Below are 15,512 nucleotides of genomic sequence, written 5' to 3'. Positions count from 1 at the left end.
TGAAATGCTCATAATGATCACCGTTTGCTTTCTCACTAAGTCAAGTTGCCTATACATTTCTTTGTCTCAACCTTCCACATTTCCTGGCCTGTAGCAGCACCCTATCAAATATCTCATTCTGTCAACCTCCACAAGGTATGATAGTGATTATTCTCATTCCCATACTGCTTCAAAACCACTGCTACTTTTTTTTTTCTCATTGTATCTCAACCATGCACAGAAATAATTCCCTTGCTATCATTCAGTAGCACTCTCCCTCCCTTCTTGCCTTTCCTATCATCATGAAAAACACTATATCCCTCCATTTCTATTCCCATAAAGATGTCATTCCCATCCAACCATGTTTCACTTATTCCAACTATTTTCCGGCACATAAACTCAATCAATGCAACAATTTCATTTCCCTTATTTCTGACACTCCTGCATTTGTAAACAAACACAACAATTCATTTCGTGGTCTATAATCAGTTCCACTCATACTGTCCCCCATCTGTGATTTCTCCTCACCTGCTGCTGTCTGCTCATCTTCTGCACGCACGCACGCACACACACACACAGCCTCCCAGACTTAACTCCCCCACCATGTATTCCTTGCCATTCCAGTGATGTTTCTAGAGCTTTTGCCACCCAGGGCGATCCCTGAGTTTGCTTCCCCTCTTAATACACACCAAAAATACTACAAAAAGTCAAAACAACGTATAGGGTAAAGTTCAAAGTGCCGCCCAGGGCGGCACTTTGAACAATACCCTTATCATTTTCCCACCTTCCATAAAATGAAAAATTGAAATCCTGTATGACCCTTTCAGAAGTTTGTAAGTCTCAATCATATTATTATTATTAACATCTGACCTCCATGGAATCAGAGACTCATATAATCCCTCTTTCTCCTGTTTGCAGTCTAGAATTCTCAATCTGTCTTCATAATTAGTATTCCACAATCCATCTTCATAATCAGTATTCCACAATCCTGATATCATTTTAACACTCTCTCGTTTGTGCTCTCTCTCTCCACTGTATCAGAATCACAACTAAAAACCAAGAGACCAGGCCTGTATACAATAGTCCAAGTGAGGTCTTGTTAAGGGCTTATAAAGAGGCAAAATGATGTCCTTATCTTTACATGTCAAAGTTTGTTTCAGCATTGCAATTATCTTTTGAGTTGTATTGCAATCTTTGCTACATGGCCCCTGAACTTCAACTTGCTATCTACTAACACTCCAAAATCCCTCGCTTTGTCAGTTTCTCCTAGCCTAATCCCACCAATATAATATGACATTGGATATCTAATCACACCAAAGTGCATGACTTTACATTTACTAACACTGAACTGACATCCATTTTCCCATTTTTGCATTATAATGCAAACACATTCTCCATTTATGCAATAGTCTTTGATGCTGTATTCTCTCAAAAGCCTTAGCAAAATCCCAAAGTATCATGGTGTATCCATTTGCCTTGCCTATCTCAATGGTAACGTTATTATAGAATGTGAGCAAGTTGCTAAACATGACTTTCCCTTAGTAAATTCTCTGCCAACTCATTTCTGAATGTGAGCCCAACCAACTTTTCCAAAATCTTCACCATCACTCGTGAGATACTGATTGGTCGATATTTGGATACATCGGTCTCTGTACCACCCTTGTGCAATGGGATTCCATATGTTATTTTCACTCCTGTGGAATCTTCCCTGTTCTGAGATTCAAATTATATAACATAGTTAAAGGAACAGCCAGTTCAGCTGAACACTCTTTTAGCACCTGTGCTGATAGTTTGCAAAGACGTTTGATAGACTGCCACACAAACAAGGTATCTCTGAAATGAATGGGGTTGGTTTAACGCACTAGTGGTTTAGAGTGACTAGCTGTCAGATAGTTATCAGCAAGTTGTATATGGAATTTAGTATCTTAAAGAGGAAAGTCACTAGTGGTGTGCTGCAAGGGTCCATTTTGGAACCATTGTTGTTGTTCAACTCATATATTAACAATATTGGAATGGGTTTAACTGTAGATATGCAACTGTTTGCAGATAATGCAAAATTGGGAAGAACAATGATGAGGAGTCAAGAGGATGTTGTGGCCTTACAGGAGAACTTAATGGATTGTATGGGTGGGCAGGTAAGTGGAACTATCAGTTCAATGTTGCAAAAGTGTAACATTCTGTAGTAAGCAATGGTAATATGCAAAATCTACACTTAGTGGGGAAATTAATGAAGGAGATAGAAGAGATGAGAGATCTGGGAGTGGCAGAAGACAAGGACCTGCATTTCAGGGGCTGTGTTGCACAAGTTGTGAAGTTGTCACATTGGATATTGGTGATGCAGAAGACCTTGATGTGCAGTAATGGTTCCATTGTATAAGGTTTGATCAGGCCTCATATGGATTACTGGGCTCAGATTTGGTCTCCTCGGGTGATGAGGATATATCAGGAAGGATCCAGAGAAAACTGACTGGAACTGTTTCTGTTCAGGTGTACGTTAATGATAATGTAAATGGGTTGCAGATGCTTCAAATGAATCAAAGCTGGAGAGGGTTATTAGAAATGGTGCCAAATGCAGATTAGTTGAGATGAGACAACAACTTATTGTGACTAAGTGCAAGGTTTTAAACTTTGGAATTTATTGATGGAAAGTTGTATATTCTATCAACAATAATGCAATGGAGGAAGAAAGGAATCTTAGAATAATGGTTACAGGAGAGTTGAAGTTCAGGGGATTGTGCATGAAAATGGTAAATATTACCCAGCAGATTGCTGAAATGATGAGAAAGAACATTGATTAGCAAAGATAAGAATGTGATGGTCCCCTCCGAATCCTTGATCATACTGCATTTGCATTACTGTGCACTGATCATCTGGATTTCAAGGGGATAGGCAAAATTTAGAAAGGTTTTGAAGACAGAGAACACAAATGATATCAGGATTTCAATATTAGTTGGAAATAGCAGATTGATGGAATCTGAAGAACTGTATAGATAGAAAGGAACATGATGTGATTGAGACATATGTTTTGAGAGGAAGATGCTTATCAAACAGAAAGAACAAGGGATGGGCATCCCTATAAATTTTTTTAAGGAAGTAACAAGTTAGTTATATGCATGGAAATTTGGGTATATGTTATGCATTTCCTGAGAAGATGGTGAATGTGAAGACACTGAATGATTTTAACATGACAGACTTTGTACGAAAGAGAACGGACCTCTCACAACAAGCCTCCTAACTTTGTGGGAGATCCTGTGGGGACAATAATAATAAAGGATTAGAGAGAGAGAGAGAGAGTTTGATTTTTAAATTACAGGTGATTTATGTAAATGTCATTTACATAAATGTAAATGCAACTGTAAATGTCATTTTCATGAGCTTACTATTTATGTCTCAAACTGTCTCGGCATGAGGTTTCATTTACAAACTTAAAATATGACTTAACATGAATTAATGCAGATGAATTAACAATTCTTAGCAGTATATTCAAACTACTACTTTTTTTTTTAATTTAATTATCTTTCAGATTGATTCCATAGATCATACTCTTTTTATCATAAATTAAATGAGTGTTCCAACTTATGTTCTATTCTCTCTTTTCTTCCCCTTTTTTTAATAAATTATTCTTAATTTTCCAGGATATTGAAATAGATGTAGTGGCTATACTTAATGACACAACTGGTACTCTGATGTCATGTGCACATAAGAACAGAGAATGTAGAATTGGACTCATCATTGGTATAGTTTTACAATTTTTTTTAATTTTCCATTTCATTAATATAGTTATTGAATGAATACTAATTAATAAATTAATTGTATCATTATTATTTGACATTTATTACAGGATACTGAATCAGCATAAATTTCATCTGCTTATTGATGGTCTGAAGTGACTTGAAAAAGTTCCATATTTGTCTTAGCAGGGTTTCTGGATTATTATTAAATAATAATATGCAGGTCCTTCACAGCTTCCTTTCGTAACCTCTAGGGATGGCCCCTTGTCATCACTCCTTCCCACTGTTCCACCAAGCAAAAGAACTCCTCAGTATCAATCCTGTAACTACCTCTCAACAGTTTAAAAGTCTCAATCATATCACCTCTCCTTCTATCTACCAAACTCTGCAGTCCACAACAATCAATAAAACTTTATAAGTAATAAAGTTTTATTGATTATTATTGTTTATAGTGATATCAACACACTGGTTCAGAAAATAAGGTAGAAAGGAAATTTGGAGTAGAAAGTGATTACTAGTTATAGTTTTGAGCATGATAATTATTATTTTTTTTTATGTGGCTCTCGCCCATTAAGTTTTATTTGTTACCATGGGTGGCTAGGGATTTTTTTCTCCATTTTATTGATTTTATACATTTTTTTTTAAACCTAGTCTGGAAACTTCTCTAGAGACTAAACACAGAACTTTATCAAGCCACTTCAGACCTCCATTAAGTGGGATAATGGTCTCACACTGGGTAATGAGGTTCATCTCCCACCTAAGGACAATCACAAACATCCATTTCCATGGCAGAATTTGAACCCTCAGTTTGTTGGAGAACAGATATACTAACTACTCAGCTAACCAGGCCAACAATGAAATATCACAATGAAAAGAATAACACACTCAAAAACTTTATAAATAATCAGGGTCAAGAAGCTTTCAAATATGAACTGTAGACTCAAATAATATACAAATATTATTGTGAAAAAGGTGAAATGGAAAATTTGAAAACAAGAACCAAATCTCAGAGACTTGATGGAAAAATTTGAAGAAAACTTGAAACATATTAGCCTAGGAAACATATATATAAATAAGATAGGTGTGAGATGGGTGAATAAAGAGATTAAGCATGCAATACAGAGAAAAAGGGCATTATGCAGGCAGCATAGGAGAAAATGGTATAAAGACAGCTGTTGCAGAATGTGTGATGGAGATACTTAATGAGCAGTTCATAAAGGTCTTTCAATCTTGTGAATGCGACTTCATAGAGAGATTGAGAGCAGTTGATGATGGAGAGGAGAGACTGACTGTAAGTGAGCAAGAGGTGTATGGGGAATTGAGCAAACTAGATGTTAATAAGGCTGTGGGACTTGATAATATATCACCACGTATTCTGAAGGAATGTGCTAGGGAGTTGACACCTGCCTCGACATATTTTTTTAATACAAGTCTTGCACTGGGTCAAGTTACTAAGGAGTGTAAGGAGGACAAGATTGTGCCAATTCATATAGGAGTTGATCGAACTCAAGCATCAAACTATAGGCCTATCTGTGTGTCAGGTGTTGTGGTTAATTTGTTGGAGAAGCTTATGAGAACTAGGATCAAGGAATGGATTGACAACAATGGTATTATCTTTGATGGACAGCATGGATTTGCTAAAGGGAGGTCATATTTTAGTAATCTACTTATGTATTACAATAAAGTGATTGATTCTTGGATAGAGGAGAAGGATACACAGTAATATACTTGGATTTTGCAAAGGCTTTTGATAGATTACCTCATGATAAGTTGACAGTCAAACTAGAGCAGGTGGGTTGGATATTAGATTAGTGCATTGAATTGGAGACTGGCTATCTGATAGGTATCAACAAGTTGTGTATGGGGGGGAGCAATATCCAGGAAAAGGAATGTCACTAGTGGAGTGCCTCGGAGATCTGTTTTAGAGCCATTATTGTTTAACTTGTATATTAATGATATTGGTGAAGATTTGGATGGAGATATTCAGTTGTTTGCGAATGATGCAAAGTTGGGAGTAACCATGAAGAGTAGAGAAGATGTTGTGGCCTTACAAGAAGACTTGAATAAATTGAGTGATTGGGCACGGAAATGGGGATGCGAGTTCAATGTTGCAAAATGTAAGGTTTTTAAATTTTGGAAAACAAAGATGTGATGTAGAATTTATGCTTGGTGAGGATATATTGTTGGAGGTGGAGGAAATAAGAGATCTGGCAGTGATAGTGGATAAGGATCTGAAATTTAGGGGACACATAACCAAAATTGTGAAGACAACATGAAAAAGGCTTCTGGGAATGATGCGGAGGACACTGCCTTGTAGAAGTAGGGAGATTCTTGTTCCATTGTATAAGGGTTTGATTAGGCCACACATGGACTATTGTGCTCAGATTTGGTCACCTGGTTTTTCAAAGGATGAAGAGATGTTGGAAAGGGTCCAAAAGGCTACTGACTAAGGTAGTTTCTAACCTCTGGAATGTCGAGTATGAGGAAAGATTGAGAATAATTTGCAGAGTCTGGTGGACAGGAGGAAGAGGGGGAGATATATAGAGACCTAAAAGTTAGTAAGGGGTTGTTATTGGATCAATGCTGGAGAAGTTCTACAGAAAATAGTGCGAGATTGGGGAAGAACCAGAGGTCATCCCTGGAAAATGTATAAAGAAGGTGTGAGTAGGGGAGTGAGAATCAAGTTTTTTTCGTGCAGAGTTGTAAATGACTGGAATGCCTTGCCTGAGAGTGTGGTGTCGGCAAGGAGTTTGAGTGTGTTTAAGACATGGTATGATGAGCTGTGTGTGTGTGAGATAAAAGGACCTCATAGATGAGTCTTTGACTCCATGAGGTCTTGGGGTAATAATATAATGAGGTTAACTACAAGGCATAGAAACTATCCAGGCTAGTGACCCTTCCCATAATGCATTGCATTATACATGCCTGTAAGGATATGTTCATTGCATTATGGGATACTAAGGCAATCGATGTGAACATTAGTCTCTATACAAGTAGCCCACTTGTGGAGTTACTTCATGCACAAAGTTTGTTTGCTAACACTCGGATAAACAATGAAACCAAGAATATAATTTCTTGGCATCTTTAATTTATAGTATAACCAAGTGGGAAAAACTTTCAACATCTATCTTTAATCCAAAGTATTTTAGTAATGAGGTGTGACACCTGCCTATTTTGGAAATATGACTTTTGCACTGCTTCAACCTTGGTATCATTTCTGGGTCTGGCTCCCACTGATGAGACCTTAATAAAGGTCGAAACTGGTTTGGAAAGTGGTCCTTCCCATATGCACTGCATTATACATATCTATGTGCACTGTATATGGGATACTAAGGCAACTGATGTGAAGTTAGTCTCTATACACAAGAAGCTAAGTTGTGAAGTTACTTCATGTTCAAACTTTGTTCGCTTATGCTTGGCTACACTGTACAATTCAAAAGGTTTAATTTCAGATAATTGGAATCGAGTACCATCTATAAAAAGGTAAATAAAATTGAATCAGAAAATTAGAGGAATTTCCCTATTGAGTATTCATGTTATGCATTACATCTCTTGTTCATGCAGTCTTTTTTACTATTGCAAAATTGACAGATGAGTAGTTTGAATACTGGAGAATATATATATATATATATTTTATATTGATGGTCTGTAAGATTCTGTAGATTCAGAAAGCATATCAGAATGTATATCCTTTCATATGCTGATGTGCACAAATCCCATTTTGATGCATTCTTTCTTATTACAGCGAAACAACAAGATTAGCAACCATTATTATTATTATTATTACCCAAGACCCCATGGAGTCAAAGACTCATCTAGGAGGTCCTTTTATCATACACACAGGTAATGATACCGCACTTTAAACACACTCAAATTCTCTGCAGATGCCACACTCTCAGGCATAGCTTCTCACTCCCCTGCTCACACCCTCTTTATACAGTTTCCAAGGATGACCTCTGGTTCTCCCCTGATCTCCCACTGTTTTCTGTAGAACTTCTCCAACATTGACCTTATAACAACCCCTTTCTAACTTGTAGGTCTATATCATATCTCCCCCCTCTTCCTCCTATGCCCTAGACTCTGTAAATTGCACTTCCTCAATCTTTCCTCATATTCGACATTCCAGAGGTCATGGGGATACTGCACTCTTGCTTCTGCATTAGTACCCACAGAGTGCCATATCCCCCTTAGGCCCACAACTTCCTTTACACCTTATATAGACCATTTAAATTCATTATCAGGCATATATTAAAATACCATTAATTGCTTTTATGCCTTACTTTTCCTCTTACTTTCATCTCAAATTCAAAATGTAAGGATAGTGTAGGCACCAATAATATCGTAAACCAAAGTGAGCTAAGGAAAGTGTATGTGTCCTTTTACATTGATCTTAAAATGAGCATTAAACTTTAATGGTGAGCAATTTTTCCACTGTTATTTCTGTTTCATATCATGTGACAACACTCAGACATTATTACAACAAACATAATAAAAAAGTCAGATATTATTTGTAATGAAGCATATCAGGATTATACACAGTCTACTTAGAACATGAAAAATCAGGCCTGGCTAACCACGTTATCCATCAGAAATAGTCAAAAAGAACAGTGCCAACAAAAGTAATTCTCAAGAGCACTTTCTTTCTAAAAGTGTTTTAACTTAAAAATACTCTCTCTTTAACAGAGAGCCTATTTTATATAGGCAATAGCCTATAAAAAATAAAATTATACAAATTTCTCATTCTTAATGGATAAATGAAAGATTGATAAAGGAAAGATTGCTGTAAAGCATAAAAATATGGGTGGATGGATGGATAGATGGATGTTATTTCATAAAATATACATACATACATACACACATCTTCAAGGCCCACCTTTCCTAATTGGGTTGTGGGGGCAACAGCTGCAAGAGGAACTTCTAATGGTCACGATCCTCTGCCACCAAGCTCAGATGTTCTGGTGGGATTCCCAAACATGTCCACCCAAAGTTTTGGATATAATCTATCCAGCAAGTCCTTGGCCTTCCACGTGGCTTGGCAAAGAGGGCCTGCTGAGGGAGCCTCTCTTGTGGCATTCTGACCAGGTGCCTGTACCAATGTAACCGTGATCTCTCAACATGGAGAAGTAGCGGTTGAGTATTGAGGGTTTCCCAAATTGCAGAGCTTCTGACTCTGTCGAGTCTTGTCAGCCACGCAACCCCTCGAAGGAACCTCATTTCAGCCGCTTGGATTCGTGTCCATATTCTTTTGGTCATTACCCAACTCTCATCTCATGACCATAGGTGAAGATGGGGGACATAGACTGTATTGAAGACAGCCAGCTTTGCCTTCTGGCTTAACTCCCACTTCAATACTACCGAATAGCAAAGCTCCCACAATATTGATCTTGCTAAGCCAATTCGAGTATCTAGCTCTACGTCCCATTTTCCATCATTCGTGAATATGGACCCAAGGTATTTAAACTTCTCCACCTGCCTCATTGGGACTCCACTTACATATAGAGTGCACTGGGATGGTTGTCTTGAGACCACAAATGTTTCAGTTATGGCCACACTGATCTTCATTCCGGCATCTGCACAAACAGCTACAAACTTATCCAGGGTCTGCTGGAGGTCATCTGTGGAAGAGCTAAGTAGAACTTGGTCATCTGCAAAAAGCAGATGTTCAATGCTACATCTTCCAATTCTGACACAGATGACCTCCAATTCTGACACAGATGAACTTGATGGCAGTTAATAGTTGGCCATCCACTCCATACTCCTGTACTACTTGCCAAAGCTTATCCCGAGGAACCTGGTCATATGCCTTCTCCAAGTCCACAAAACATGTGTACACATTCTTGGCATATTCCCAAGATTTCTCAAAGCTTTGCCTTAAAGTGAAGATTTGGTCAGTTTTGCTTCTACCAGGACGAAAGCCACATTGTTCTTCCTGGAACTTTGACTCAACTATGCTCCTGCACCGTCTTTCCAAGCACCCTAGCATACACTTTCCCAGGCAGGCTGAGCAGAGAGAGAGATGCCACGATAGTTACTGCAATTCTTCTGGTCTCCCTTCTTGAAGACACTAAAGCAATGGCTGACAGGCATAATTTTGGTGCTCGGCCAGATATCCAAGCAGCCTGACACACTCGAGTCAGCCAGAGAACACCGTTTCAATTTAAGGTTTTTAGCATTTCGGGCCGAATTTCATCATCGCCAGCAGCCTTGCCCGATTTTAGTGATTTTATTGCTAACCTCTTCTGCTGTGAGACTAGTCATTGCCCCTAGTCATAAAATATAGTGTGATAAATTGATGGATCACTTAGATGGATCTAGTAATAACAAATTTTGATTATTATATTCATAATGAAATTGCATAAATGAAATAAGGTATCTAATCTCTGGTTTACTAATACCCATTTTTGCTTTTTTCAGGTACTGGCACCAATGCTTGCTATATGGAAACTGTATATGTAAACAAGGAAAATCTCCCAAACTATTCTTATATGGAAAAAGTGGACACAAATGTTGACCTGTGGGATTCTGATCATTATGAACCTGCACAGGTTATTGTCAATACAGAATGGGGTGCATTTGGTGACAACGGTTGCCTTGATTTCATACGTACGGCATATGATGAAGAAGTTGATAATGGATCACTTAATCCTGGAAAGCAGCTGTTAGTATTTTGCAAATATCTCTTACAATTCTGAAACATTTATTACCTACATTAAATAGTACATATGCAGAAAGGAGGGGGAATCAATTTTGTATGCCTTCCCAAAATTAGTTGTAACATATAATTTATGGAGTTGTAACATATCAGTATGACGCATTCATATTACAGGTCAGGTTACTTCCAATTCAGATTACTTAACTAGTTCTAATAAAATCAGTATCTTAAACAAAATTACATGGGATAATTTGTAAAATAACCAAAATCATATTCAATTAAATAGAATTATTTTCAATTATTATTATCACAAGGTTATCTCCAGGGAGTCAGACTCATTGTAGGATTACCCACAACCTTTACACACACACACAAACACAGTACTTATAATACCTATCGTTAAACTCATTCACTGTTAGGGCACTCACATCTAATTCTTGCAATCCATTCCACTCACTCACCACTCTCCAAGCAAAAAGTCTTGCCATCGCACCCTTCCTAACCACACTCTTACACAACTTTCTAGGATAACTCTCTCTCTCTATCTATTCATCATGTATTGAAAAATTTCCTTTGTTTCAATACTTATAAATTTGTATCATGTCCCCACTTCTCTACCTATCAACTAAACTTTGCAACCCACACACTTTCAACCTATCCTCACAGAGAGAATTCCACAGATCTGTCACCAGTTTGGTCACTCATCTCTAAATTCCTCTCTACCACCTCCTGATTACCAACAAACTATGATGATCAAATCTGTGCACAGTAGTCAAGATGTGGCTGAATCATAGCCGTATAAAGAGGGATAATAACTTCCCTATCTTTACTTGTTAGCATGTTTATCAACATCCAAGTAATCCTCTGAGGTATTTTTTTACTAACTTTTGCAATGTCCTCTAAACTTCAACTCTCTGTCCAGCATTATTCCCAAGTCCCTAGCCTCATCACTTTCTTGCAATCCAGTACCATCAATGTGATTTTCTTTGTTTTGCAGCTCTTGCTCTATATCCCTACTCATCTACTTAACCTCCACTTGGTTCATCCTTCTGAGTGTGGGTATGCAGCCTGATACTGTTTCTCATAAACAATCCCTGAACACTTCCCATGCATGACTGACATTCTCCTATTGCTCTTTTCCTTGCAGCTTTTCAAGTCATGGCACTGCTCCAAGATGCTTTCTAAGTGTGTCATAATTACCAGCTTTATAGCTCAACATAAATTTTTTCTTGACAGAGTATTCCAGATGTTTATCAACCTCCTAGAACAAGACTGCATGGTCACTCTCCACAATTGGAGGCAGAGTGTTTACCTTCATTATGGATACATCTTCTGATGCTGTTACCAGGCCTAGCACTCTTGAACCCCTGGTCCTCTCTATAACATGCTGCTTCAGGTAATTATCCCTTAGCAACTGTATAAATTCCACTTCCATCCTACTTTTCTCCCTCCAATCTATGTTCCCATAGTTGAAGTCTCCCATAATATAATAATTGTTCTTCCTGCACTCATTGTGCTAATTTATGCATAGGACCCACAATCGTCCTGTGGATCTCCTAGTCTATAGCAGCAACCAACAATATACTTTTCTCTATTGCCTCTTCTTGCACCAGACAACCTCAAATGAACTTTCTTCCTCACACCTAAAATCATCTTAAATTTCTCCTATCCTATTCTCTCTATCCTCCCCAAAAATACAATACCCCTTACATTCTATTTCTGTAACTATATTACTTTCTGTCAACCAGGTCTCACTAATGCCTATAATTTTTTACAAAGTTGAACTGTCCAATGCCAAAAACTTCTCCTTTATTTCTGATATGTGGTCGCAAAAAAATATGACACAATAACATAGAGAAATCAGGATTGGTGAGAAGAATTTTACTCCCTCCTTCATCTAACCTTGATTGTCTTAATCTGACTGGTTTGTTGGGTATATTTTAATAAAACTCTTTTTAATAAATAAAAGTAATTAATATAGATTTAAGAGATAATCCCATTGGGTCAAAAATTCCATGGAATACACATTCTTAACCTAGATTTTGGGATCCAGGCAGAATATTCTTTGGGTTGATATTGTATATAATAAAGTTAGTCTTAATGAAGGTGGGAGTTTACCTTTCAGAAACATGGATTTTTATCTTCAAAAATGAAAATTAAAAAACACTGGTTGGAGAACACCATATGCAATTGACAGTTTATTATTTAGTGTATAATATTTTAAATAACCACAGCAGCTAATCAAAACCTGACTTCAAGGAAAGTGAACATAATTCCAAAAAAATGTTTACCTTCCTTCACAAAGTGCTGTTAGCTTATAAAATATTTGTATTATTATTATAATTATTATTACACCCTCCATGGAGTCAACAGACTCACTGTGGGAGGTTCATTCAACTCAATACATTTATCATATAGAATCTTAAAATCCTTAACACTCCTTGCATTAACAAGGTAATGCATTCCACAATTTGGTAACGCATTCCATTCACTGACAATTCTCCATGTAAAATATCCACTCCTCAAACCTTTCTTCAACACACTTTTAAATAACTTCCAGGAATGACCTCTGATTCTTCCCCTCTTACCTTCAACTCTTTTTATAATCCCCTCTGGATCAACTTAAATGTCTCTATCATATCACCTCTCTTCCTCCTATCCACCAAACTCTGCAATCCACATTTCTTCAACCTCTCTCCATAGCCAGCATTCCAAAGTCCTGATATTGTCTTAGTCACTCACCTCTGGACTCTCTCTCTCCAGTATCTCCACATCACATGGAAAACCAGGTGACCAGATCTGAGCACAATAGTCCAAGTGTGGTCTGCATGTTAGAGTACTTCTTATCATAGCAGCACTATGATATGCAACCTTTGCAACACTAGCAATATGCCCTCTACACTCAGTCTACTGTCAACCATCACTCCCAAATCTCTAATCTCATCCACTTCCTGTAATATTATAACATCAATATAGTGCACAGCCTTATATTTCTGCACTCCAAAATGCAGCACCTTGCACTTATTGATATTAAAATTAAAACCCCACTCTTTTGTCCAAGTAAAAAGTCTATTCAAATCTTCCTGAAGGGATTCAGCATCAGCAGTGCTACTTACAATTCTTCCCAACTTTGCATCATCAGCAAATAACTGAAGATCCCCAGTCAGTCCACATGATATATCATTTACAAACAAGTTAAACAGCACGGGGCCCAAGAACAGAGCCCTGGAGCACGCCACTGGTCCTTCTATTTTGAGACACTGCTCCATCATACACAACCTGCTGGTATCGTTCAGAGAGCCAATCTCTGATCCAACTAACCAATATTCTATCTATTTCCATCCTCTGCAGCTTGTGCACCAACTTACATGGAACATTTTCATACTGTTTCAGGTTCCCAATAAGCAGTCACACTGGGCAATGAAATTATTTTACATAAAGACATTAACAAACATGCATGTATGCAATAATAAATTTAGTTTAATCCTTTATCCAAGTGTGAGAAAACAAAGTTTGCACCTGAAAATATCTTCAGGACTGAGGTAAGGTAGTACAACACCAGGAAACTCATAGCAAAGGTGGAACAAGCTAACATCACTCCTATCTCAGTATCCCTCATAATGCAAAACACATCTCCTTGTGGATATGTATAATGTTATGCATTAAGGGAAGGGCTGGTATCCAGACCGGTTTTGACCTTTATTGAGGTCTCGTCAGTGGGAGCCAGGCCCAGAAGTGAAGATACCAAGACACAAGCAATGGAGAGGTCATCTTTACCTATAGGATATAATAAATTTAGTTTAATCCTTTATCCAAGCGTGAGCAAACAAAGTTTGTGCCTGAAAGTATCTTCAGGACTGGGGTAAGGTGATACAACACCAGGGCAACTCGTTGCAAAGGTGAAGCAAGCTACCAACACTCCTGTCTCAGTATCTCCTTTAATGCAAAACACATCTCCTTGCGGATATGTCTAATGTTATGCATTAAGGGAAGGGCCACTACCCAGACTAGTTTCGAACCTTTATTGAGGCCAAATGGGAGTTCATGCCTTTCATCACTGGCCTCTTTAGATTTAATAAAAGTTGTGCTGAGAGTCAGCCTGATAGTGAGAGAGGAGGAGAAAGATAGAGTGGATAGTAGCAGATAGTTAAAAGAGGCCTCAGTCGATCTACTTGGCCTGACTTAAATGCCCGCACCAAGCAGATCTCCGACATTATCTCCCTCCATCCGTTCTTTTCAGCTCTCCTCGGTCAGTCACCTCTTCAGATGACTGCCCGAGGAAAGCAGGGAAAAACAAATGAAAGAAGCAACACATGAAAAAGGAAACTGGTGGTAAATAACATTAAAACATACATATAACAATTTGTAAGACAGACCCAAAGAAATAAGAAACTAGGTGAATTTCGGAATTTCAAACTGAATGATCAGAAGAGCGGGGGAAGAGCCTGGCCTGGGTGATGCAGCCCACAAGGAGCTGCACTGCCTCGATGTAGGCCTTCGCAGCCCAGGTTCTCAGGGTACCCCCTCCTGTGTGGAAAAGACCTTTTCAAAACAAAAATTCTAATTTGAAAGAGAACAAAAAAAAATGACTTCCCCCCCCCCCTTCGGCAGCTGTATGCAACAAGTCGACTGACTTGTCAGCGTGTTAGGCAGGGCTTGAATCCTCCTGCTTTCTATTGTTGTGGGTACTAAGGATGTGATCATATAACTTATCTCCGCAGGAGTAGTTTAGCATTCCTAGGCCTCTATACAATGCTGCTCCCACGTCATCCTTTGCATCAATAAATTCTTCGATTTGTTCTGGAGTGATTTCGTCTATGTCTTCGACAAACATATCATTCCACTCTGCGCTTACCACTTTAGGCCCATTTTTCCCTGTGAGAATAAGTAGGATATCCCCGAATGTTTCTATTCCATTTCGTAAAACCTTCGCATCCTCGGGGAAGTCTTTTAGCAGATGCAGTATCGGTGCATTGGCTTTTGCATAAGGGTACTTTGTGGGTTCTGCTGTTACTTTTCCAGTTTCAACTACGCCCGGACTCCCTGGTTTTGGTTTTTTTAAATTCCCTTCTTCAGGGCTGCCTGGCCTTTTTTGTGTGGTTTCTTCACTGTGAGTTTCCATTTCTACTGTTTCTTCTGCTGTTGTTTCT

The 15,512-nt window shown here is 38.2% G+C and overlaps 1 protein-coding gene across 2 annotated transcripts in view; it reads left to right on the top strand.

The window, feature by feature from the left end:
* Positions 1–15,512, top strand: part of LOC150106492 (hexokinase-2-like) — a 65,283-nt gene that overhangs the window by 33,988 nt on the left and 15,783 nt on the right. For both annotated transcript variants that reach the window (XM_090393154.1, XM_090393155.1), the window contains exons 5-6: positions 3,615–3,714; positions 10,125–10,368. In XM_090393154.1, the coding sequence (XP_090249280.1) occupies positions 3,615–3,714; positions 10,125–10,368 (344 nt within the window). The remainder of the gene's footprint in view (positions 1–3,614; positions 3,715–10,124; positions 10,369–15,512) is intronic.

Source organism: Typopeltis vanoorti, chromosome 5 (genome assembly GCF_054136105.1).
Source record: "Typopeltis vanoorti isolate ZY-2024b chromosome 5, IOZ_Tvanoo_1.0, whole genome shotgun sequence".
NCBI classification, from domain to species: domain Eukaryota; kingdom Metazoa; phylum Arthropoda; class Arachnida; order Uropygi; family Thelyphonidae; genus Typopeltis; species Typopeltis vanoorti.
This window is presented reverse-complemented; position numbering and strand designations above follow the sequence as displayed.